The sequence below is a fragment of the Dipodomys ordii genome, unplaced genomic scaffold, assembly GCF_000151885.1.
Source record: "Dipodomys ordii isolate 6190 unplaced genomic scaffold, Dord_2.0 Scaffold11, whole genome shotgun sequence".
Classification (NCBI taxonomy): Eukaryota; Metazoa; Chordata; class Mammalia; order Rodentia; family Heteromyidae; genus Dipodomys; species Dipodomys ordii.
Window position 1 is genome coordinate 10,606,402 of NW_012267227.1, and position 25,517 is coordinate 10,631,918.

The 25,517-nt window shown below is 45.5% G+C and overlaps 1 protein-coding gene across 2 annotated transcripts in view; it reads right to left on the reverse strand.

Moving 5' to 3' along the window:
* Positions 1-684: 684 nt before the first annotated feature.
* Positions 685-25,517, reverse strand: part of Mapk6 (mitogen-activated protein kinase 6) — a 25,809-nt gene continuing 976 nt past the window's right edge. For both annotated transcript variants that reach the window (XM_013010176.1, XM_013010177.1), the window contains exons 2-6: positions 10,037-11,221; positions 8,083-8,227; positions 5,141-5,305; positions 3,190-3,391; positions 685-1,831 (exon numbers count right to left, since the gene is read on the reverse strand). In XM_013010176.1, the coding sequence (XP_012865630.1) occupies positions 751-1,831; positions 3,190-3,391; positions 5,141-5,305; positions 8,083-8,227; positions 10,037-10,591 (2,148 nt within the window). In that variant the 5' untranslated portion in view covers positions 10,592-11,221 and the 3' untranslated portion in view covers positions 685-750. The remainder of the gene's footprint in view (positions 1,832-3,189; positions 3,392-5,140; positions 5,306-8,082; positions 8,228-10,036; positions 11,222-25,517) is intronic.

Below are 25,517 nucleotides of genomic sequence, written 5' to 3' on the forward strand. Positions count from 1 at the left end.
GGCAGCTGTAGACGCGCTGACCTCGTGGGTTCAGCCGGGTAGGCAACAGACCAGAGTGCCACGTGGACAAAGTGTAGTCGCAAATAAAGGTTTTGGACGAGTGAATTGTTATAATTAAATACAGAAAATAGATTGATTTGCTAAAATAAATAAGATGTGATGCACTAGGAACCCCAGAACACTTGAGACGATGGCGGCGACGCTGCTGCACGGGGCGCCCGCGGGCGCTGGGTGGAACTGGTTCTGCCACGTACTTGTTACCTTGAGGTAGATAACACATGTGTACCAAACTCGGCATTCATTTTCAGTTGCTGCTGGTATCATGTGTTTTAAGAAATGTGTACAGTATGAAAACTTGAAAACACTAATGAATGAAAAATGTTTTTGGAAAAAAAATAGGCATTTTCATGCAAGTATGTACAGTCTCACTGTGTAAATTTCAAGGCAAGGTTTTTGTTTCCTGTAAATCAGCTCCTTGTAGTGGGAGAGAATGCCGAGTGTCCGCACACTCGTCCCCCCGCATTGCATTAGCTTGCTCTATTCTGTGTGTGCAAACGACATGCCAGTTACAATGAAAACTCTCACATGGAGAGGGGAAAAAAAGACTGGGTTTTAAAAACCAAGAACAAATTAATTCCTTACTAAGTGATACCTTCTGATTCAAGTAAAAAAAATGACTTAAAACACTAGTAATAAAAAAGACAAAACACATTTCATGAAAAACACGAAGGGAAATGTCTGCTGAGTGTTTTAGTTCAGGTGTTTCAGAATGCTGCTGTATGTCTTGTGAGGAATTTGAGGGGAGGATTTCAGCGCAGAAGGTGTTAAGGTGGCCTGCACTGACTTTAGTGGCGACCCCACGGGGCTGGGAAACTGGGGGATGCCTATGGACTCGAGCTGCTTGTTAAAGAGGAACTCCCCGCTGTGGCTGGCCCCGAGCCTGCCCTCTTCCTCTGGCTCAGTTTCTAGCACTTCAGACTCTTCCTTCCTGCTAAAGAACTTGTCCAAGTAGGTGGTGGACGTGTTTTCCTTCTCCGCCTGCTCGTCCTTCCTGACCTCGCAGCAGAACTGACTGATGAGGAAGCACTCCTCCCCGCTGCCCACGAACTGGCTGTCCCAGGACGACTGGTACCAGGCCCCCAGCTGCGCCAGGTTCGCCATCCCCTTCTCCTGCTTCTCTTGGCTCACTGACTTCGCTATCAGACTTTTCAATTCTAGCTGGGACACGGAGCTGTTCAGGTCATTTAACTTGTCAACAACATGAGCCGTGGGCTCATGCTGCGAGCTGAGCTGAATAGTTCCTGCAATGAAGGAATCGAAATCAAACCCCTGCTTCTTCTCCCTCTCCTTCTCAGCCCACTGCTGGGAGGCTTCCTCTAACGCTATCTGGGCCTTCACCAACCCGTTCCGCTCACATTTGGACTTGCCCCTCCTATCCGATTTGTCCTTGCTTTGTTCTTTCCAGTTGGAAAGGTCAATAATAAGCTTGGGCTCGTAATAATGGTTAACCTCACTCTCTCTCCACACTAAGTTGTCGAGGTATGATGGCGACCTCGTTTTGTAGTTACAGGTATGGCTACACTCCAGGTCGCAGTACTTGTTCTCATGGTGGTCCGGGTACTGCCAGCAGGGCTCTGTGGAGTAATTGGCGTCGAAAGCAGGGTCCTCCAGATACTTCTCTCGGTCTCCATCCAAGTATTTCCGAGGGTCCACTTGTACCTCTTCTTCGTCAGTGACGTCAGACAGAGCTCTCGGGTCAAGCTGAACTTCTTCAATGTCAAAATTGTTATGTATAGGCCAATCATGCTCAGAAAACTGACAGTCATGGTACCTGAAAGAAAAAAACAACAGGCTGTTCACTTGTACTTGTGTACTTGGCAGTCGTGTGAGAAGGATTATGCGTGATTTCCAAAGGCACTATGAGGCCTTTTGCACAAAAAGCTAGGCCCTTCTCAGGTTGGGTCTAGATTTCCATAACGGCCCAGGCTGGCCCTAGACCTGAGCTCTTCCTGCTTCAGTCTCTGGAATGCTGGGATTGAAGCGTGCCTTTCATGCAAGAGTGAAAAGTTAGGCGTACGGGGACAGCAAGCCCTGGCCTTCCTTCCCTATTGCCACACAACTTTTAAAGGTAAGGAATGCTTCTACAGACAGCACTAGGAAAAAGCCAGGGGCCGGTGGCTCACGCCTGTAATCCTAGCTACTCAAGAGGCTGAGATCTGAGGATCTCGGATAGGAAAAGCTGTAAAACTCTTCTCTCCAATAACCCACGAGAAAACTAGAAGTGGCGCTGTGGCTCAAGTGGTAGAGTGCTGGCCTTGAGCTGAAGAGCGGAGGGACAGCGCTCAGGCTCAGAGTTCAAGCCCCATGACCGACCAAAACAAGAGTACTGAACTTCGAGTCCTGAATTCTAGGTAAGAGTGGTTATTTTCTCCTTCCCATTTCATCCATACAAACACAGCTAGTTCTATAACTCAGTTCTACCAGTTCACTCATTTATGTGCCACAAGCCACACACATCTCCAGTCTTGTTACTTCTCTAATGGAGCAAGGTAGACTGAAGACTGAGCAGGTTTACTCTCTCCCCTCTCTCTACTCTCCTCTTTCCTCCTCTTTTGTTTTTTTGGTCTTTGTTTCTTTTTTGTTGGTTATGAGGCTTGTGCCCTCTTCAGCTCAAGGCGAGCGCTCTACTGCTTGAGCCACAGCGCCACTTCTGGTTTTCTAGTGGTTTATTGGAGATAAGAGTCTCCAGGACTTTCCTTTCCCTGGCTGGCTTTGAACTGTGATCCTCAGATCTCAGCCTCCTGAGTAGCTAGGATTACAGGCGTGAGCCACCAGCACCCAGCTCTTCCTTAGAATTTTAACTAACACACTGTACTATTTGTTTTGAAATGGCTTTTTATTGGTGGTGGTGGTGGTCATGGGGCTTGAACTCAGGGCCTGAGTGCTGTCCCTGTGCTTTACTGCTTAACGCTCTACCAATTTTGAGCCACAGTGCTACTTCTGGTTTTCCCGTGATTAACTGGAGATGAGAGTCACAGAGTTTCCAGCCTGGGCTGGCTTCAAACCGCAATCCTCAGATCCCGGCCTTCTGAGTAGCTAGGATTACAGGCATGAACTACTGGCTGTATTTTTCCTAACAGTTCACTGCATTACTTCAGTAAATGCCTTTCTAATTGAGGATCAATTTACCTTTCCCAGTTATAAATGTGACTGTGAGTTTCATCCATAAGCAAAATATCATCCACTTCATCTTCGATGTGAAAAGGATGGCTGGAGATGGGCTCGTCCGTGGGGAAGGAGTAAATACTCATGTAGGGATGAGAGAGCGCCTCCTCCGCAGTCAAGCGATCCATGGGGCTAAAGGTCAGAATCTGCTCCAGGAAACCCAGTGCTGCAGAACAAAGACGAGACGAAGCTCAGTGAGAGAGAGAGGAAGTGGACAAGTGGCTCCACTCAGCAAAGACCATGTGGCCAAGGACCCTCCCTCACCACCTCCCACCTGAGCACCCCTCCCCCAGCCTGCCCGCTCAACTAAGCCATGACAAACGGCCCCACGCCTATCAGCACAGCAGAAACCTGTGAAATTGCCATTTTGGTCAGCCAAAAATGCTCCAATAGCAGTCTCTTCCAGCTCAACCTAACACTCAGGTCTAAGCTACTGATTTAGATCTAGGATTTAACGGAATTACGAGCTGTCTAGTCCTAGACTGTTGAATTTGCTAAACAGAAACGTGATAAAACGCGTTCATCCAGCTCCCCTCTGCTCAGGCAGGCGTGGGTCCCACCCACGCATGTGTCTGCTCACCCCTTACATCACCCTCCAAGGCTGGACCACTAAACCAGGAAAAAACCACCCCGAGACCCTAGCATCTGGGGGCTGTTGGCAGCAGGGAAGGCAGAGCTGGTCAGCCCTGCTCCAGAGGGAACCACTGCCTTTGCTAGAAGAGCGCCCAGTGTGCGTGATCGATCCACACGCAGGGAACTACGAAAGGGACTTCACGTGCTGTGTGGGAGAGAGTATTTTTACCAAGCTCCCGTGACCTTGAAATGTGCTTTCCAAAATTAGAATTTCAATTATAAGCAGTTGGCATTTTTAGTGTGATAAATCTTTACTCATGCTGTACTGCAACCGCCATGTGAACTTAACGAACCCATTACCAAACTCATCAACACCTACCAGAAATCCCCACACCAGCCAAATACCCAGCTCGATTCCCAGCTGAGGAAGATGCGGCAGTCCCCACTGATTCAAGAACCGTTTCTGGCTTGCACGAACTCTCACATTATCATGTTCAGAGTTTTCATCATGAGTAACTTTTTTTTCTTAGTCATGGGGCTTGAACTCTGGGCTTGGGCGCTGTCCCTGAGCTCGGGCGCTGTCCCTGAGCTCTTCCCCTCAAAGTGAGCACTCTATAGCTTAAGCCACAGCACAGCTTACAGTTTTCTGGTGGTTTATTGGAGATAAGAGTCTCACGGACTTTCCTGCCCTGGCTGGCTTTGAACTGCAATCCTCAGACCTCAGCCTGAGTAGCTAGGATTACAGGTGTGAGCCACGGGCGCTTAGCTATCATGAGAAAAAAAAATTGTGTGTGTGGGGGGGTGGATACTAGAGTAGGTACCCTACCACTTGAGCCATATCTCTAGCTGAACCTACGGGAGCTGAAGTTAACGTTTTTTAAATTCCCACAGTACTTGGGTGAACTTGGAGACAAGAGCTTGCTAATAAGCAAGCTGTCTTCATACATCATTTTTGTTCTTTCTTCCATCTAGCCTTCCCTAACTCTGTTCTTTAAATCATGATCCCATACACACCATACCTACTTTATTCTAGTTGGTATATTCTTGATACAAGGGGATTTCACACAACGTGTCAGAGGGAACATGCCCCGTGCAGCAGTGGTGTGGTACGCTTGCCTGCAGGAGTGACCAGGCCGAGCTGGCAGAGGAAATGGGGTGAGAACCAGGAGAGAGAGTAGTAACTTCCTGGACTCTGAAAAATTACTCCAAAGAAAAAAAAGATCCTGGACTCAGGTCCAAGCCAAAAAGGGGATGAAGAAGCGGAGCGTGTACGCACTGTCTGGGAGAATGCTCCTCCACCCCAGTCCCGCCGGCACACTCGGGGCCGCTCCCATCACTGTACCTTCTCGGCTAATTCCTGGAAGCAGCTGAGTTAAGGGTTTGTGTGGCTCAGTCATGTCGTTTCTAATGTAAACGGGAATTACGCTGAGAAGCTCCTGACGATCCTCCTCATGGACAACAGGAATAGATTCTAAAATCAGTTGCATCTGTTCAAGTTCATGTGCACCTGAGCATAAAACACCAAAGACCAACCACGTAAATACATTCTTGATGTTAACTTACTTGGTAATAAACATACTAGTATTAAGTGAAACACTGTAACGAGGGGGAGGGGGGGTGAGTCGTAATCTTAGCGGGTTCCACCACTGTGAGCAGCACCGGTCTACTCAGAGCAGCGCTGCTCATGTGCACGCCGGCCGGCTGTTCTCTTTGCCAGCCTGTTGGCATGGAGAGCCAACTCCTTAAGTGCAGCCTCATCACAAGTGGAAGAAAGCGATCCACTGGAGGTTGGGCATGGTGGTGCATACCTATAATCCCAACCGCTGAAAGCGGTGTAGCAGGAGGACTGAGGGTTCCAGGATAGCCTGGGCTACACAGGGAGACACTGTCCTGAATAAGAAGACTGGTGGTGTCGTCTCAGCTGTATCATTAATAATACTAAGTACAGCTTTAACTCTGGCCTATTGAGGATTTGTATTAGCATCAATAAAAACTAGCATCAGCCAATAAATAAACGAACAACAAAATGAGGTAAATCCATATAACAGAACACTATGCAAAAGGAAGTGCTAATATATGACCCAAGATGAATGAACCTCCAAAAATACTACCACATGACAGAAACCTGTCATTAAAGACAAATAGTTTACGATTTCATTTATGTGATTTTTTTTGGCCAGTCCTGGGGCTTGTATTCAGGGCCTGGGCACTGTCCCTGAGTTTCTTTTGTTGCAGGCTACACAATGCCACTTCTGGCTTTTTCTGTTTATGTGGAACTGAGGAATCGAACCGGGGCTTTATGCATGCTGGCAAGCACTCTACCACTAAGCCACCTTCCCAGCCCTGAAATATCTTAAACAGATAGATCCATAGAGACAGAAAATTAGTGGTTGCTAGGAGCCAGGGGTGGAAGAAATGCAAAGTGAATGCTAATGGTCACAGGTATCTTTAGAAGATGAAAAGATTCTAAAATTATACAGTAGTGGTTATGCACCCTATAGTTATAATAAAAAATACGAATATGAACCCTAACACCATAAATAAGTCGACTGTATAGTATATGAATTGCATGTCAGTAACTGGCTTTGTCCTTGCTTTCTTTTGTGTCGGGAGTTCTAGGGGAAGTCATCTACCATGTTGGAGAACCACCCGGCAGTCCTGCAGCGAAGTGCGTCTCCTGGTAACAGAGATAAGCTATCCATGAGCAGCCCCACTCCCCAGGTCCTGGGGGCGGGGGAGCCCTCAGCGGGCTGCAGCCCTCACCAGCATCTTGACCCAGGAAGCCTGCGCTGAACACCAGGCCAAGCCACCCCACTAACTGATATAGCAACAAATAATCATTATTTTATATGTGCTGTAAGGCACTTTATTATTATCACGATGCAGCAACCTCTAATCACAGTAGTATTCCTAAGAAAAATAAAACTTCCAATCTACTTAAGTCTCCTTTGGTTTGCTTTCTCTCTGCAGCCCAGGCTGACTCAGCCTCCCGCATGCAGGGATGATCAGTTTCTACAGTGCCATGTAGTCACTCACAGATCACAGAAGACATCCCAATAAATGCAAGATTATAATGAATTGATTGGTGTTACTGATTAGCGTAGACAAAGTAGCAATAGCACTGGCACTAAAATCCCATCCTTTCTCCAACCATGCCCCTACTTGCTATTCTGAGAACAGAATCTGCCCGCACCCTCGCTTCTGCACTTCTTGTAATCTGGTGGTAGTAAAGGCCTCTACACTGATGACAGAAGAGGAAAAGTTAGGTCAACAAAAGAAAGGAACTAAGTAACAGAGCATCTTTAGCTTCCTGTGTTTCTGAAGTCAGTCCTCACCTTGCTTTCTAAGAGACCTTCTAAAGTTTCCTGGCTCCAGTCTGAATTGTTATAAATATCTATATCATTCTTGACAACCTGGATTTCATCAAGCTTTTCTTACTGCTTCCTGATTCTACCAGGCTCAGACCTAATTTCTATGTACTTTTAAACACCTTTTTCATTATTTCTATTAAAATGGCAACTCATTCTACTCCATTTGCCTTTCTCTCCAGTCACTGGCATAGCCTCTATTATGTGTTGAAGACTATTATACAAACTCATGCTTTGCTTGATTATAAATGACACTTCACAGATCACTCACTGCTTTTCTTCTTGACTAAGTTCTCTCACATACTTCATTAGACTCATCACAGCACCAGCTGAACAAGAAACCTGTCTGCTTGTTGTGAGTCTCAATGGTTACAGCAGTCAGGTAAAAAGGTCCAAACAATAATAATTCAGGGACCAAGACAAATTTATTGGGCTGGAGATATGGCTCAGTTGGTAGGGTGCCAGCCACGAGCAAGAAAGCTAATGGAAACCTTTTGGACTTTCAACTAAAAACCAGAAAATGACAGTGACAAGAACTGATGTAACTCGGGTATCCCTGAACACAGACTACAACAAATACAGCTCCACAAAAATAGCAAATTAGGTCTAGGAAATAACATACATTCTAACTAAACTTACAAACCTTACATAGATCTTCCTGCAGAGATAAATACAAAGTGATTGCTCTTTGGGGTAATTTTGTGTATATTGGTCCTGCAGCTTCAACTCAGGGCCTAGGTGCTGTCGCTGAGCTTCTTTGCTTACGACTAGTGCTCTACTAGGTTTTTGCCACACTTTCCAATCCAGGCTGGCTTGGAATCAGCATCCTCAGATCTCAGCCTCCTGAAGAGCTAGGATTACAGGTGTAAGCCACTGGCACCTGGTGCGGGGTAATTTCTTTGTATATCATACCCACCTGCAAAGAGGGTTTTACCAGTCAGCATTTCAGCAAAGATGCAGCCTGCAGCCCACATGTCAATGGCTTTAGTATAATTGTTAGGAGAAAGTAAAAGACGTGGAGATCTGTACCATTTAGTAACCAATCCTTCAGAAAGATGACCCTAAAGAACAAACACAAAGCACACTTTAATTTCTATTCTTCTGGCTAAAGAACAACCACCCTCAACATAGTAATTATTAATCCTAGGACAGTACTATTAATTTCTAATCCCATCTTCAAGGCTCTCACACTCTTGGGCAAAATGCACTGTAAGAACTTGTGCCACTTCAAGGCCACAAATTTCAAAACTTGTTTTAGAGAGGAGCTAACCTTAAAGGTGTTTATGTCAAGGAGAGGCTGGGAAAAGCACCAGAGCCACTGCTTATGTGAGCTTTGCCAACAAAGTACAACCTGAGTGTATCCACTCCTCATTCACTGACTCGCCACAGCTGAAAACATGTTTCCCCATGTAGCCCACCTTATTCCACCCAACAATGCTGCGGAGAAATGGTGGTGGCAGATACGCTCCCCACTTTACCAGTGTAGCAACGCAGAGCTTACGGTAACTGCGCAAGCTGCGGGCTTAAGAGTTGTATGGCTATCCAAAAGCACAAATGGAGGCACATCTTAGTGAAACTGACTCAGTTCAGTGCCCTGGCCACACTTCAGTTTCTTATATGGAGAACATGGCATCTACTGTCATTTAGTGCTCCCATTTATACGCTAAAGAATCATTTTTAAAAACTGAAGATATTGTTAAGGTGAGGTAATACCTGAGAATGAAGACTAGATTGTTTTAAGTTTTCCTTTTTGTTTTTTGCCAGTAGTGGGGCCTGAATTCTGGGCCTGGGCGCTGTCCCTCAGCTCTTCAGCTCAAGGCTAGCGCTCTACCACTTGAGCCACAGCGCCACTTCCGGCCTTTTCTGCCTATGTGGTGCTGAGGAATCGAACCCAGGGCTTCATGCATGCGAGGCAAGCACTCTACCACTGAGCCACCTTCCCAGCCCTGCTTTAAGTTTTCTTCTTTTTTTTGTTGGTCATGGGGCTTGAACTCTGGGCCTGGGCACTGTCACTCAGCTCTTGCTCAAGGCGAGCGCTCTACTACTTGAGCCCACAGTGCCACTTCCTGACTGGATTGTTTTAGACGTGCTCCATGGAAAGGCAATCAAAACAGCCCCACTTTTGTATTTTAAGCATCAGGGTCTCACATAAGATTTCAATTTAGAACTAAAAGACAAGCTGAGCACTGGTGGCTCACACCTGTAATCCTAGCTAGTCAGGAGGCTGAGATCTGAGGATCACGGTTCAAAGCCAGCTTGGGCAGGAAAGTCTGTGATACTCTTATCTCCAATAAACCACTCAGAAAACTGGAAGTGGCGCAGTGGCTCAAGTGGTAGGGAGCTAGCCTTGAGCTCAAGAGCACAGGGACAGCGCCCAGACCCAGAGTTCGAGCCCCATGACCAACAACAACAACAAAAAAGACAAGGGTTCTGCTTGAACAGTGCTGTTCAATGCTCCCATGAAAACAGACACTTACAAAGGAGAGTTGTTATGACTTTTTTTGGCGACACAACTGCCAGTTGTTTATGCAGATTAAAATTTGATTTTAAACAAGGTGTAATGATTCTATAGAGCACAGGATTGTCAAAAAAGAAAACCTAAAAGCCCAAATAGTCTCCCCTTACCTTTGGGTAGCACCACACTTTTGCCCCAAACACACAAAAAAAGATTCCACTTTGAAATAACTAACTTCACTCATAATAAATGACCACGCACATCAAGGAATGCATATGAACACATAACCACATGTGTTAGGAGTCTGTATTTAATTAGCATCTTACTCCACCTTCATTTCCATTAGAGGGACTGTGAAAGAAAAACCCACAATAGCATCAGTTTCCAAGTCTGTCTTGGCTGGGCTTTTACCTACCTTATGGGAATAATGAGGATCCATGATCCGTGCAAGACCAAAGTCACCTATCTTCAGCACCAAGTCTTCGGTATTGATGAAAAGATTAGCTGGTTTGAGATCTCTGTGCAGTACGTTTGCAGAGTGAATGTACTTGAGCCCGCGCAGCAGCTGGTACATGAAGAGCCTGGCATGCTCCTCCAGGAGAGGGCCCTGCTCTAGCACATGAGCCAAGTCTGTGTCCATGTACTCCTGAACAATGTAGACGCTGTTCAATTCCGTGAGGGAGCCCACATCATCGGCTAAGTGGCTTCCACTGGGACCAAGAATTTCAAACACTTTCACAATGTTGTCATGGTCAAGTCTTCGAATAATTTTTATTTCACGGAGGGCGTGCTTGACACTCTGGGGGTCAGTAAGGACGATCTTCTTGATGGCTACCCTTTTGTCACAGTCATTGTCTACGGCAGAAAAAACCAAGCCATTGCCTCCACAACCCAATGGTTTTAAGTCCATATACCTAGAGCCCAGATCAAAACCATGAATGTTCATGAGACTTTCAAATTTCTCTGCCATTTTGAAACCCTTACTATTGCCTTTTCCTTTCCGATTGTTGAACTTGTGTAAACAAGGAAGAAAACTGGCATCAAAAGGAGAGATCTTTCAAAAAGGGAGAAGAAAAATAACTATGCTTCCACAGCGAGATGCTTTCTGGATATTCATTGCATATGCCAACCAGGCCCGTTGAGTTCCCCTTAGATTTAAAGCTCAAAAATCTCTATTCATATTGAGACTTAAAAAGATTGCAGTACTCATAGTTCAAGAAAGGGGCAGCAACTCCGCAGACATTTAAAGAAACACTCAAGAAACTCAAACGGAATGAAATGACATACTATGCACTCAGATTTACTGTGCTAAACGATTTAACATTTAACAAAAATGTGAATAAATATGCACACGACAGGCTTGTATGAACATTCTCCTCACAGTGCAGATACATTCAGTGTTGGACTGGTCCTGAGCAGCATCGTTCTAAGGTGCTGGTAAGCATTAGTTCCGTTTGGCTTCTTTTCTTCCTCTGTTGCTATATTTCAACAGGAAGCCCTGGTGGCTGGTGGCTGACAGAAGATGTCTTGTTAGTGATCAGGTGGCTCCAGCTCACCACAATCACAGTCAAAGCTACCGTCCATCTTACTCTGGTACCACCTGAGGAAATACAAAGAGAGTCACCATGACAGGAAACGTGTACAAAGGGACAAACTAGATACTAAGCAAGAAACTATGACTGGTGCATTAAGCTTACTGCAAATGAAGGAATAAACTCCCCTTAATCCAAAACAGCTTATAAAAATGCTGCAAGCAATTTACCCATGCTTGCTTCCTCACACCTCCCCTTATACTGGCCTTTGTGTAGTGCTTCGGCTCATCAGGTTGTGCATTTCTCAAATGCCAGCAAGTATGGGAAGGCTCAAAAAAAATATATATATATATATACACACACACATACATACATATATGTGTGTGTGTATACGTATGTATGTATGTATATATATATTATTTTTTTTTTGGTCAGTCGTGGGGCTTGAACTCTGGGCTTAGGCGCTGTCCCTCAACTTTTCAGCTCAAAGTGAGCGCTCTACCACTTGAGCCACAGCGCCACTTCCAGTTTTCTAGTGGTTTATTGGAGATAAGAGTCTCAGGGAGTTTCCTGCATGGGGTGGCTTTGAAAGCGTGATCCTCAGATCTCAGCTTCCTGAGTAGCTAGGATTACCGACTGGCATGAGCCACGGGCGCCCAGCTCTATATTTTTATATAATCCTTACAAGTAAAGCTTTTGAGGTATTAGCAGTACTTCCCTAAAAGAACACAATAAGACTAATTTGTTAGTTCATTAAGGAACATGTTTATTTACTATGTCTAAACAAAAGCATAGCAATGCAAGTAAGACAAATGTGTAGAACATGCTCTTTGTGTGATGGAAAAGAAAACTTGAACAACAAAACCTACAGAATAGTATTTGATGCCATGAGGAAAGCCGTAAATATTCTTTCTGACCAGGAAAATACTTTCAAAGAGTAGGTTAACATTTGTCTGAGAAGGAATGCAGGAAAACAGCTTTCATATAATATGGATGAGAGCTAACACTCCTAGAAAGATGCACAGAAATCAATACATAGATATTCATATTCAAATACTCTCTCCCACCTTGAAACAACCTAAATTTATAAAATTAGAACAGGCTGGGAATGTGGATTGGTGGTAGTATGCTTGCTTAGCATGCATGAGGTCGTGGGTTCAATTCCTTGGTACCACATAAAATACAATTTTGAAAAAATCAAATTAGGAGGATAGATAAAAGGAATGAGTTTATACTCACCTAATGAGATACTATAAAATCATTAAAATGAGTAAGTTATTAAAAGTTCCAAAATGATACATTTTATTAAAATGAAACTACAAATGAATGTGCATGCTAAAAACAGTCATATCAGGTTGAAAAGCAGGCAAAACGGTGCTGCTTTATGGTTGTACTTGTGGGTAGCAAAAGTACACGAGAGTCTCAGGAACCAAATTCATCTTAATGATTCATTCCCTTGAGGAATGAGAAGAGAGATCTGGATTAGGGCAGGAGTATGGCATTATCTTTAAAATGTCACTCATTTTTAAAACCAAGTATAGCAGATTATTGAGATCTATTTATAGAGCTACATGGTATGTATAAGAAGGTTCACTGTGCTGACCTCTGTATACTGTAAATATTTCATGATTTTAAAATACTCTATACAAAGGCAAAGAGGAAAAAAAAATACAGATTTGACTCCAGTAAGTGGTTTCCTAGCCAGTCTAGAAAAAATATAGGCAACTTGGTTCTTTCAGCTTAATGTGAGATGCTTCAGAAATAAGGTGCCAGGTTCCACACAGCTAAAACCAGATGTCGTTGGCAGAAAGAAAAATCTAAAATCAATCATTCATTCCCCATTTATTTTGGTGGTACTGAGGTTTGAACTCTGGGCATCACTCTTTACTAGGTAGATACACTTTACCACTTGAGATGCCCTAGCTCTCTTTTGCTTCATTTTTTTTTTTTTTGGGGTCCGGTCGTGGGGCCTGAACTCTGGGCCTGGGCGCTGTCCCTCAGCTCTTCAGCTCAAGGCTAGAGCTCTACCACTTTAAGCCACAGCGCCACTTCCGGCTTTTTTCTTTTTGCTTATGTAGTGCTGAGGAATCGAACCCAGGGCCTCGAGCATGCAAGGCAAGCGCTCAACCACTGAGCCACCTTCCCAGCCCCTGCTTCATTTTTTAATACATAAATGTATACTAGACAGGAACTGAGAGAGACAGGACTCTGATCTTCAGTAAACTCATTAACCAACAGGGAAGAAATTAGCTTGACAGTACAAGTTGATATGTACCATTCCCCAGGTCTCTTAATAGAAATATTTCTTCTATCTGCTTAATATGATAAAGACATTGATGGTGTAATAGCTTCCTTTATTTTACAGGAACAGATGGTTTCTTCATTTGCAAGTTTTTGTCTGCTTCTCAGAAAATAGCCCCTCCCCAAAAAAAAGAACCTACCTCTAGAAATCCTGTAGTTTACCAGTCTGTCTACATGAAAACACTGAAAAGTTAAAAAGCTGTGAGTTAGGTGTGGCAACTGAGGCACTCAAGAGGCACAGACAGGATGATTAAGTTTTGAGCTACAAAGCAAGACTGCTCAATAAAACCAAGGGGACGAGCGCTTGCCTCGATGTACCAAGTCCCAGAAAGAGAGAGATGAGGGGAGAGAAACTGATTTTAAAGGAACTATTAGAACGATAAACACTAATTAGCACTGTATGTCGTCCTCTCCATGTTCTTCTGCTTGTATACATCCTGTTCTTCCTGTTTCCTACAAAATACCCCAGAAAAATCAATATTAAAAGACAATGTTTGTCAGTCATGGGGTGTGAATTCAGGGTCTCGGCGCTGTTCCTGAGCTAGCTTTTTTTTTTGGAAGTGCTGAGAACTGAACCCAGAACTTAGTATGCTACAAAGCCCTCTATTACTGAATTATAGCACTAATCCCCCATCTACTTTCTCCTTAACATAGCCGTTCTTAGGGCTTAGTTGAGTTTTAAATGGTTTTTGTTATTCTTTTTTATTGGTCTGGGGGCCCCAACTCAGGGCCTAGGCAGTGTCCCTGAGCTTTTTTGCTCAAGGCTAGCAGTCTACTACTTTGAGCCACAGCTCCACTTCCAGTATTCCAGTGGTTAATTGGAGGTAAGTTTCATAGCCTTTCCTGCTACAGCTGACTTCAAACAGTCATCACAGATCTCAGCCTCCTGAGAAACTGCAATTGCAGGTGTGAGCTCTGGCACCCGTATAATTTTTTTTTTTTTTGTTAGCTGTGGGGCTTGAACTCTGGGCTTGGCTGCTGTCCCTGAGCTCTTCAGTTCAAGGCAAGTGCTCTACCACTTGAGCCACAGTGCCACTTCCGGTTTCCTGGTGGTTTACTGGAGGTAAGAGTCTCATGGTCTCTCCTGCCCGGGCTGGCTTTGAACTGCGTTCCTCAGATCTCAGCTTCCTGAGTAGCTAGGATTACAGGCATGAGCCACCGGCGCCCAGCTTTAAATTTTTTTGATAACTGTACATCTTAAAGTTGATTCAACAGACTTTAAAAACAGTAAAATCTCCAAGTTCTGTCTTAAACGTCTCTTTCAGTCGAAAAATCTGGTCAAGCACAAGTAATACTTGGCCAGAAACCATACCATCAGTATCTGAAAGAAATGGACTATTTGGTGGAGCCTTACTCAACTCAAGCCCTGTCCATCTACTCCACGGAGGTTCACTGACACCCAGGCACAGCGCACGGCAAACGCAGTGCACAAAATGCATTTTCTGAAGCCCCAGCGCAGGCTCACTGCGACGGGACCCAGGGATAAGTGGGCATGCGCTGGGGAAGGCGGGAGCTGGCTTCTAGGCGGAGAACTGCAGTTATTATGAACTCAACGATTAAAGAAAGAACATAATGTGCATCAACAAAACTACTGAGCAGGGCATGTTTGCACACGCATGTAATACCAGCATTTAGGATGCTAAGAAGATCATGATTTCATGGCCAGCCAAAGCTATACATTAACTTTCAACACACACACACAAAGAAAACCCTCCAAAAAAAACCCCAAAACATAACCAAAAAAAAACACCACAAACTGTAGCTGTAGCAGACAGTGCAAGCTGCACTGGTGCAGTCTTGAGTGGAGGGAGCGCCATATTAACAGTGGCAGGGCTGCTCAGTGAGCTGGCCCCACGCTCTGCAGTGTTCTGCAGCCTTTGACAGTCACTAGACCACCGCTTCTGGAGCTGGAAAGTAAGCAGGGGCAGCGCTGCGCTTCTGCAGCCTCCAGGGTCCCCGCGTCACTTTCCACTTGCTAAGCATTCTGGGAAGCCGAATGAGGATAAAAGGGTAATAGTAATAATAAAAGATCCTTAGGTGCTCCCTCATGAAGTTTATAGCATGAATGAAGACAAAGAAGGCTGGGCACTAGTGCACTAGTGGCTCATGCCTGCAATCCTAGCTGGTAGAGACCCAACCTTGAGACCCTGAGTTCAAAATCCAGTATCCACACACAAACAAATAAGAGAGGGAGGAGAGGAGGGAAGGAAAGAAGGAAGGGAGGGAGAAAAAGAGAAGAGAGGGAAGAAGGGAGGGAGGGAAGGAGAGGAGGCAGGAAGGCATGTAGAGAGAGAGAAGGAGGGGAAGAAACAAGGAAGGAAGGGGAGGGAGGGAGAAGAGAAGGAAGGGAAGGAGAGGGAGGGAGACAGGAAGAGTGGAAGGAGAAAAACTGTACAGCATTGGAAGCTACTTGGGGGCTGAGGTCAGGATTGCAGTTCAAGGCTAGCCTGGAAGAAAAGTTTGCAGGACCTTGGGATTTCTCCAGCTATTGGTAGCGGTGGCACACGCCTGACATCCCAAGCTCTGCAAGAGGCTGAGACTGGGGGGACTGTGGTGCCAGGTCAGCCCAGGCGGAAGCTGGTGAGATGCCATCTGAGGGGATCTGGCCATGAGGGCAGGCGTCTGTGGCCCCGTAACTACAGGATGCCTAACGGAGCAGGAATCACACAGCTTGGGTGTGTGTGTGCCCTCTGTCCCGCTGAAAACAGGGCTGGAGGCATGGCTCAGTGCTACTTGCCAGCCTAGCAGTGTGAGCTCAAACATCAGGAAGGCAAAAAAGAGAAAGCAAAGGGAAGGCCAACAGCGCAAAGGAGGAATGGACTGGTGCCGGAGAGGAGAGCCCACGGTGAGGCCTGGATGTGAACAGGCAAGCAGGCAGAAAGCTAAGGCAGGCCTGAGAGAACACGGCTCCCTCCGTTAAGCTAATTCCAGCAGCTCAGCGCACAGCCTCATCTCCAGCAGTGCCCTGTCTTGGAGCACATGGCCTAAGAGAAACAGGCAAGCGCCACAGATGGGGCAGCAGGTTTCCAGTCAGAGTGCCCCCCCCCCCGACCTGCAGAACAAAACCCTTCATCATCTTTCGCTCAACTTCTGAGAGCTAAGTTCTAAGTAGCCAAGTTGAAGGTTTAGAGCAGGCAAAGTACTGGGAGCTCCAGTTATTCTCTGCACATTCCACAAGGGGGGCGGGGGGATGGCTACAGACAGGAAAGTAACGATATGACTCTGGAATCATTCCTTTTTTTTTCCCTGCATCCAAAAAACTGCTACCCATTCACAGCAGTGCTGAGCATCTTGTTGGAGAGGACCATTACGCGTGCACCAGCTGGAGCAATGCTGTTTTACACTGACGCATGCAAGGAAGTGCAAAGGACGACAGAAAGGTAACACTGGCTCTCTGCGTGACGTCAGTGCTCTACCTCCGTGAGGATAGAAGGTTGCTGGGGAGCGCTTGTGTACCCGCACATGCACAGCCACTTCCCACACAACCCTCTCTTCTCCAAACCGTCTCCTGCTCTGTCACGGCCTCCCCCAACACGCACGCACGCACGGAGAAATACAGGGTTATGAGCCTAAGTGCATAGTTGTAAAGAATGACTTCACTCTGTCCCATCTCCCAATTCTACAGAAACTGGGTTTCTTTTGTATTCTAACAAGGAACTACCTGGCCCGTGTCAGAAAGGAACTGTGGATCCAAAGCAGGCCTGAGTCCACACGAGGCCTTGGCGGAGCAGCTCCGCTGCCTGGCTTTCTTACAGCTTCCCTCGGCTGCTGCGGCTGGTGCTCACATGGGCTAGCTGGCCGGGCTTGCTCTTCTCCTCTTCTCCAGCGTCAAGTGAATAATCGGAGTTAAGTGGAATCCCGTGGCCTCATCTCCTCTGCCAAGAATGCAGCTGCATTTGGAGCAGGAAGGAGGGGCTCTGCTTACATTCACTACAGCTGTCTCCTAACCCCAAACATTGGGGGAGGGGGGGTGTCACACCAACTTCATCCTTCCCTCCCTAAGTTATGCCCCAAATTCTTACAAGCAGTCCAACTCCCGGGGCACGAGGGCACAAGGCTAAGCTCAGCTGCTTGTTCACCTGGCACATTCCGGGCGGCTGGTAGTTAGAGACCCCCCTTTCAGGATGTGGAGCTCAGGGTGCAGGTAGCACACCAGGAACTCAGGAAAAGGAAGACCTCAAAACACACAGCCTCACAGGCTTGCTTAGGGTAGTCTCACTAATGGCGTGGCTTAGGAGAAAAGCTCGCAAACTCTGAGACACTAAGGATGGGGATACAGACCCTTAAAAAAAAAAAGTCGAGAAAAAAAAGGGAAAATGGTTCCAGTCTACAATGGCACAGAGCAAGTTTGTTATTTCAGTAGTGTTCCCTGGCAGTCAGGAGGGCGTGCAACCGCTGCAATTGCTGTATATAGAACACCAAGCTACAACCCTTTCTATTTACAACTGAAGATTTAAAAATTCTAACAGCCTTTCATTCCCTCCCCGATCTTCTGCCAGTCGATCTTTTTTTTTTGGTCAATCATGAGGCTTGAACTCAGGGCTTGGGCACTGTTCTTGAGATTTTTGCTCAAAACTAGCGTTCTGCCATTTTTTTTTGGGGGGGGGGTCCGGTCGTGGGGCCTGAACTCTGGGCCTGGGCACTGTCCCTCAGCTCTTCAGCTCAAGGCTAGCGCTCTACCACTTGAGCCACAGCACCACTTCCGGCTTTTTTCTTTTTGCTTATGTGGTGCTGAGGAATTGAACCCAGGGCCTCAGGCATGCAAGGCAAGCGCTCTACCACAGAGCCACCTCCCAGCCTCCGTTCTACCATTTTGCACCACTACTCCACTTCTGGTTTTCTGGTGGTTAACTGGAGATAAGCATCTCACAGACAGCTGGGTACTGCTGCTCTCTGTAATCCTAGTTATTTGGGAGGCTGAGATCTGAGGATGGCAGTTTGAAGCCAGCCCAGGCAGGAAAGTCTGTGAGACTCCATCTCCAATAAACCTCTCAAAGCTGGAAGTGGTGCTGTGGTTCAAGTGGTAGTGCTAGCCATGAGCAAAAGAAGCTCAGGGACAGAGCCCAGGCCCAACAGCTTAAGTCCCAGGCCCAGCAAAAAACAACAACAACAAAAAAAAAACTCATAGATTTTTCTGGTCCAGGATGGTTTCGAATGCTGATCGTCAGATCTCAGTCTCCTGAGTAGCTAGGATTACTAGTGTGAGCCACCGGTGCCCAGCAAGACTTCTTTTTTTGGTCCGTCGTGGGGCTTGCTCAAGGCGAGGTCTAGCGCTTGAGCCACAGCGCTACTTATGGTTTTCTAGTGGTTTTTATTGGAGATAAGAGTCTCACAGACTTTCCTGCCCGGGCTGGCTTTGAACCATGATCCTCAGATCTCAGCCTCCTGAGTAGCTAGGATTACAGGCATGAGCCACCAGCACCCGGCAAGACTTCATTTTTAAGAGTCCTCATCTAACATTAAGCAAACACTGGGCAACAAACGAGCAAGACACACATGTGGGCAGTTTCTCTTCAAGTACCTTTGGACATCTGAGGATTCTAACATGAAAAGGACTGTAGTTTTGTAGCAGTTTGGATAGGTTATATAATCTCCCACACAGCCCCAAATCTCAATTACTTAGAATTTTAAGTCTTGCTCATATCAAGTCAAACCTAGTTGTTACCTAGGTGTTGAAGCGACTGCCATCTCTACCCCTCACTTAGTGTAGCAGAGAATGAGGAAGCGGGAATTTCACCAGCATCAACGCTTCCATCCAGAGTGGTGGACATATCACTCGCAGTATGGACCCACAGCAGAGAATCAATCAAAGCTGATTAAATTCTTCCATCCATGTATTTCCATTTGACAAAATTTTACTGAACACTTACCATGTGATTTAGGCATTAGAAGTGAACCTTTTATTTTTTTGGTCAGTTTTGGGGCTTGAACTCGGGGGCCTGCTTTTTCGCTCAAGGCTAGTGCTCTACCCCTGAGGGCCACAGTGCCACTTCTACTTTTCTATGGTGAATACACTTCTACTTTTCTAGTGGCTAATGAGAGAATAAGAGTCTCACTTTCCTGCCAGAGCTGGCTTTGAACCAGATACTCAGATCTCAACTTCCTGAGTAGCTAGGATTACAGGTGTGAGCTCCCAGCACCCAGCCAGGGGTGAACTTCCTCCCAGGAACACATGCCCCTGCAGCACAGGACCGCTTTGCGGCTTTTCCCAGTCATTGCTACCATTCCACATTCCAAACTCCTCTCTCTCACAACAATCTCATCTCCCTCTTTGCACCCTTCTCCAAACTCATCTAAGTTAATCTAATTATTGGGTCTTCTCTCAATTTTACAAAGCACCATTCCTTACTAGCATCACCATTCACTCGCATCCCCTTTTGTGTAGCTGTTTGTTAGAAATTAAAAGGTTTGGGGCTGGGAAGGTGGCTCAGTGGTAGAGCGCTAGCCTTGAGCTGAAGAGCTGAGGGATAGCGCCCAGGCCCAGAGTTCAGGCCCCATGACTGGCCAAAAAAAAGAAAAGAAATTAAAAGGTTTGCGTCTAAGTGACTTTGGCATTTCCTGAAATAATTAGCAATTTGTAGCTATCCTAACAACCGTACTGAATGAATGAAAACATTATTCTAACCTGGTGGTAGAAAGTTTGAGATCTACTCTCAATTTTTTCAGAATCTGATCACAGCCTAAACCTGCCACTGGGAACATCCCTGAAGATTTTCCTTTCCAAGTATTCCATCAGAAGTCCCACCCTATGGTGAATACACAACTCTGCCAACACCACGAAAAAGCAGTTTCAACCCACTCAGTGGGAGGAAATGAAACACTTGAGTTTTTTACAACCCCTCCTTTATTGTGCTGAGGTGGTAGAAAAGGATAGTTGCCACTGAAATACTGTCCATGTAACCAGACAAGCCAGACTCTACACAATCTTATCAGACCATGAAGCTAAGGCTCTGGTGGCTCACTCACACCTATAATCCTAGCTACTTGGGGGGCTCAAATTGTGAGCATCAAAGTTTCAGGCCAGCACAGGCAGAAAATTCTGAGAAGTTGGGCACTGTGGCACACACCTGTCATCTAAGCTACAATATGAGACTTAAAATAGGGAGTTTCAGCGGGGCACCAGTGGCCTACACCTATAATCCTAGCTATTTAAGAGGCTAAGATTTGAGGATTGTGGTTCAAAGCCAGCCTGGACAGGAAAGTCTGTGACTCTTATCTCCAATAAACTACTCGAAGTGGTGCTGTGGCTCAAGTGGTAGAGTGCTAGTCTTGAGCAAAAGAAACTCAGGTACAGAACCCAGACCTTTGAGTTCAAGCCCCCCAGGACCAGCAAAAAAAACAAAAAGGCAGACTCCATCCAGTGTATTCCAGACAGGAAGGGAAACTTAAAAAGTAGTGAAACAGTGCAAACAAGACAAAACAAAACTTGGATGTCTGACTTAGCCACATTTCTCTAGACCTGAAGAAGAAAGAAAGAAAGAAAGGAAGGAAGGAAGGAAGGAAGGAAGGAAGAAAGAAAGAAAGAAAGAAAGAAAGAAAGAAAGAAAGAAAGAAAGAAAGAAAGAAAGGAAGGAAGGAAGGAAGGAAGGAAGAAAGGAAGGAAGGAAGGAAGAAAGAATCTGGATGTGGTGGCTCATGCCTGCAATACCAAGTACTTGGTAGTAGATGGAGATCAGGAGGATCGTAATTCAAGGTCAATCTTGGCAAAACAAAAAACAAAAAGCTAGTGACCCTAATTCAACAACAAAAAAACCCCTCCAGCTATGAGAAAAGCATTAGTAGAAGGATCATAAGCAAAAGGAATGGGGCCCATGGCTCAACTTGTAGGCTAAATTCAAACCCTAGTCCTATCCGAAATAAGCGGGGGAGGGGGGTATACTTGCTATCAGATCTATATTAGAATTTGGCACTACTAAAAGAAAACCAGGATCCTGGAACAGACCAGGAGATCTGGAGTCTATTCCAAAATTTGTAGCTAAAACTGTCTAGTTAGATAATTTCACCATTCTAGGTCTCCCTGAAATTTTGTCATTTTACTGACTCAGGATTTCCACTTCTGATTAGAATGGAGAAAGCTACATGACACCAACAGTTATCCTATATAAAGCCACAGGATGAATAAGCTACAAAAATCTCGGTTAATAAAACCAGCACTGAGGATGCAAAGAAACCTAGGTAAGCAGAAGTCCAGAAAATGTAAACCCCTTCGGAGAAGGGACATTAGACTGAGTGGTTGAGAGCCTGCCACCTTCCAGCACTTAGAAAGTTGAGGGAGGAAGATCATGAGCGCAAGGTCAACCTGGGCTACATTCACAGTGAGGCTAAGGCTAGCCTGAGGTATGGATGCAGACCTGTCTCAATGCTCCTCACTATCCCCACCCCACCCCCAAAACAACCTCGGCTATTCTCATTCCTGCCAAGTAGCAGGGGAACAAGAAATTCTCCACTGACAGGATTTTTTTTTGGGGGGGGGGGTTGACTGTAGGGCTTGAACTCAGGTGCTGTCCCTGAGCCTCTTTGTGCTCAAGGCTAGCACCGTACCACTTAAGTCACAGTGCCACTTCCAGTTTTTGAGAAGTTAATGGGAGATTAAGAGTTTCCGGGGACTTTTTTGCCTAGGCTGGCTTTGAACCGTGATCCTCAGATCTCAGCCTCCTGAGTAGCTAGGATTACAGGCGTGAGCCACCAGTGCCTGGCAGAAAAGGCAAACTTTTAATGAACATTTAAGGCTGCATGAGGCCTTAAAACAACCTGTAAGTCTCACTTGCCAACTCTTTTGCCACAGGTTTTTAGTGAGTGCAGAAAAACAGACCAGCTGGGTGCTGGTGGCTCATTCCTGTAGTCCTAGGTGCTTGATCTGAGAATCATGGTACAAAGTCAGCCAAGGCAGGAAAGTCCATGAGACTCTTATCTCCAATTAACCACCAGAAAACCAGAAGTGGCACTGTGGCTCAAAGCCCTAATCTTGAGCAGGAAAAAAAAAAAAAAAAAGCTTAGGGGCCGTGTCCAGGCTTCAAGCGACGGACGTACGGACGGACAGATGGACATTTCTCAGGCATACTATTCACTTGTGAAGTACTCAACAGTCACACATAGTTGGCTACTAGTTCACTGGACAGCACAGAACATTCCATGATCACAGAAAGTTCTACTGGACAGCGATTAGATCCTCGTCTTTCAGAAGGGCCAGTAGGAAGAACAAATCACAAGACCTGAGTTTTCCAAATCAGTAGGTTAACAGCTGAGCAACCAGATATTACCTCTTCTCAGGGCTTCTCAGATTGAATGTGCAATTAAATCACCTGAGAACTTCCTGAAACAGCAGAGTCTAATTCAGTCGGTCTGAGATGAGGATTCTGCACTTCTCACAAAAACCAAAGTGAAGTTAATACCACTGGTTTGGGAAATCTCATTTTCAGTATCAAGGTCTAGCTCTGGCCTCAGTTTCCTTCATTGTCAAATGATGGGTGAAACACAATTACATTCATGACCCGTATCAGTCATGCACACTATTTTATTTTACTTCATTAGGTTTCTGAACACTGAACAATAAAATCACCCCCACTTCAGGCCAGTTGTGGAGTAATACAACAGCCTACAAAGCAGGCTGCAGCTGCTGACAGCAGTAATACGTACAGGATCACTTTTGCCCTGGATTCAGAGCCAGTCTGGGCAACACAGTCATACTCCAGTCTTTAAAAAGCAAGACACAAACACCACCACCAGAGGGGCACACTGTGTTTTACAAATCCACAACTCATGGAGTCCCTACCATCTCTACCCTGAGGATATCAGCTTCCCCGGGAAAGCAGCTGCCTAGAAAAGGCTATCAAGTATAGTAATGAGCTTCTATTTGTAAAGTCTTGAGGCTCTGAGCCATAAAACTGACCAAATCCCCGTACTACATGCAGACAGCAGTTAGTGGACCAGCGCACAGCACAGGCGAAGGAGCCGACAGTACGGCTAACAATGCCACAGAACAGACTTCAGACTCAATTTCAACAGGGCCTTCTAAATAACAAGGTTCAAATGGGCAACACAACAGGTAAATGGATAGCCAGAGTGATGGCTCAGTTTCATAAAGCAATACCTTGAGAAAGGCTGCTTTTTAAATCCTATACCATGTTCAATAGTTAATAACCTATATTCTTAAAAAACGCTCCACTGGAAATATATGTTCAACTTCTAAACCACCTACGTATCTTTGGTTCTTTTATATTTATATTTCCTTTAGTAGGAGATATTTTTTCGAGTCTGAATTAAACTGTATTAAAAATTCTCTATGTAGAGAATGTAATGTAATTTTAAAACATCTACAACGATAATCATATTCACATTGTCTACAAGACTTCTTAAATGACTTTCAGAAACTAAACACCACAAATAAAATGTAGGCACTCGGCACAGGGGTAGAGAAGGTTCTCCCCATTATTTTTCATCTTCTTCTCCCCTCAATCTCATGCTCAGCCGATTTGTCCAATGTTGGCCTTTTGAAAATCACTCAAAGTTATCTTATTATTTAGTTTAATTTAAAACTTTAATTTGGAACTGTATATTCAGCTTGCCTCTCCCAAAATGAAAAGACTAAAACTGTTCCCATAACAATCCCTATTTCAACTTGTTTTTATTCAGACAGAAAATTCGTAAGTATAATAACACAGTACACGCATGTTTTAATAATTCCATCAGTGAAATGCTTGTTTTACAGATCTATCTGACTAAATATTAAACTGGCAGCACTCTGATACACTGCTTGAAAAACCGGTAATTTCTAGATATTACAGAGACAAATTTTACACACAAAAGAAAAACATAAGGTCAATTTCTACCAACAGGAGAAAGTATGTCCCATATAAATAACCTGGAACAAACAAGTCTCTCTTAGTAGTAGCCAAAGAACGGCTAGTATCAAATATTTAATTTCAACAAATGACCATCAATTTGATTTACCTTTCTGCTCAGCCAATGTTACACAATCCCACCTGTAGGGTAGATGCCCCAGCCTTTTACAAGGCAATTTAAGAAGTTACTACTTCAACAACAACAACAAAAAAAACTAAAGAAAAGGAAAGGAAAAAAAAAAAAAGGAACTACTGTTTCTCTTCAGAGCAGAGGAAAATTATAATAAGAACACAAACATTTTAGCCTATCATTAAAAAAAAAAAAACTAAAAAAAAAAAAAAAGAGCCACGTAGCAGTCCCAGGCCGGGTGAGTCACCCGCGGCGCTCGGCTCCCCCCACCCAGCCCCAGCCCTGGGCGCTGCCGAGTCAGCAGACCTCCCCAGCTCGTTGGGGAGGAATTCTCACGAGGCCTGCGTGAACTTAGGGGATAATGCACCGACACTTCCAGTGCTAACACTTGTCACGACACGACGCACTCTTCCACTCGCAAAAATGCTTTTGTTAACCCACAGATGTGTGTTTTTTAATCACAGGCAGAGCAGGCAGGCTGCCTCTACCCCTCAACGCCACTCCAGAACGTCTCCAGCATTTATAGTTTGTGTTTGAACTATTCTCCACCTTGCAGGGCTTTCCTCTGAATGGTAACCTCCAGGGGCTGAAGCAGCTGGCCTGTTTCCTAGACGGCTGCCAGGGTCGGATGTACAAGGAGAGCAGTGAGCAAGTTTGCATTAACTGCTGTAATGTACCTGGGCAGGGACTCTGGACCTTGGCACGGAGGAAACGTGTCGGAACAAATACCGGCTGAAGGCACCCTTTCTCAACTACGAAAAGCTGACATTTCTACGGAGAAGCGAGGGTGGGCGCCTAGTCAGGTTGTTCCCCTGACATTCTCCCCATCCGATCCTTCATCTGTTTCCCAACGTTAGACACGGAAGCGGAATTTAAAATTTAAAAGTAAATAAGTAAAATAAAACACGCTTAAACCACCACCGCTGGATTCCGCAGCTCTCCACGGGGGATGATGACCCGCGGGGGTCTTCCCTCTGGGACAGATCATCCCAACTTCACCCCGGGGACTGACGGGCATTGTTCCCGAGGACTCGCGAACCGGCTGCTAATCCGGCTAATTCCAGCGTCCCAGCTCCCCGCGCGGGGGGGGGG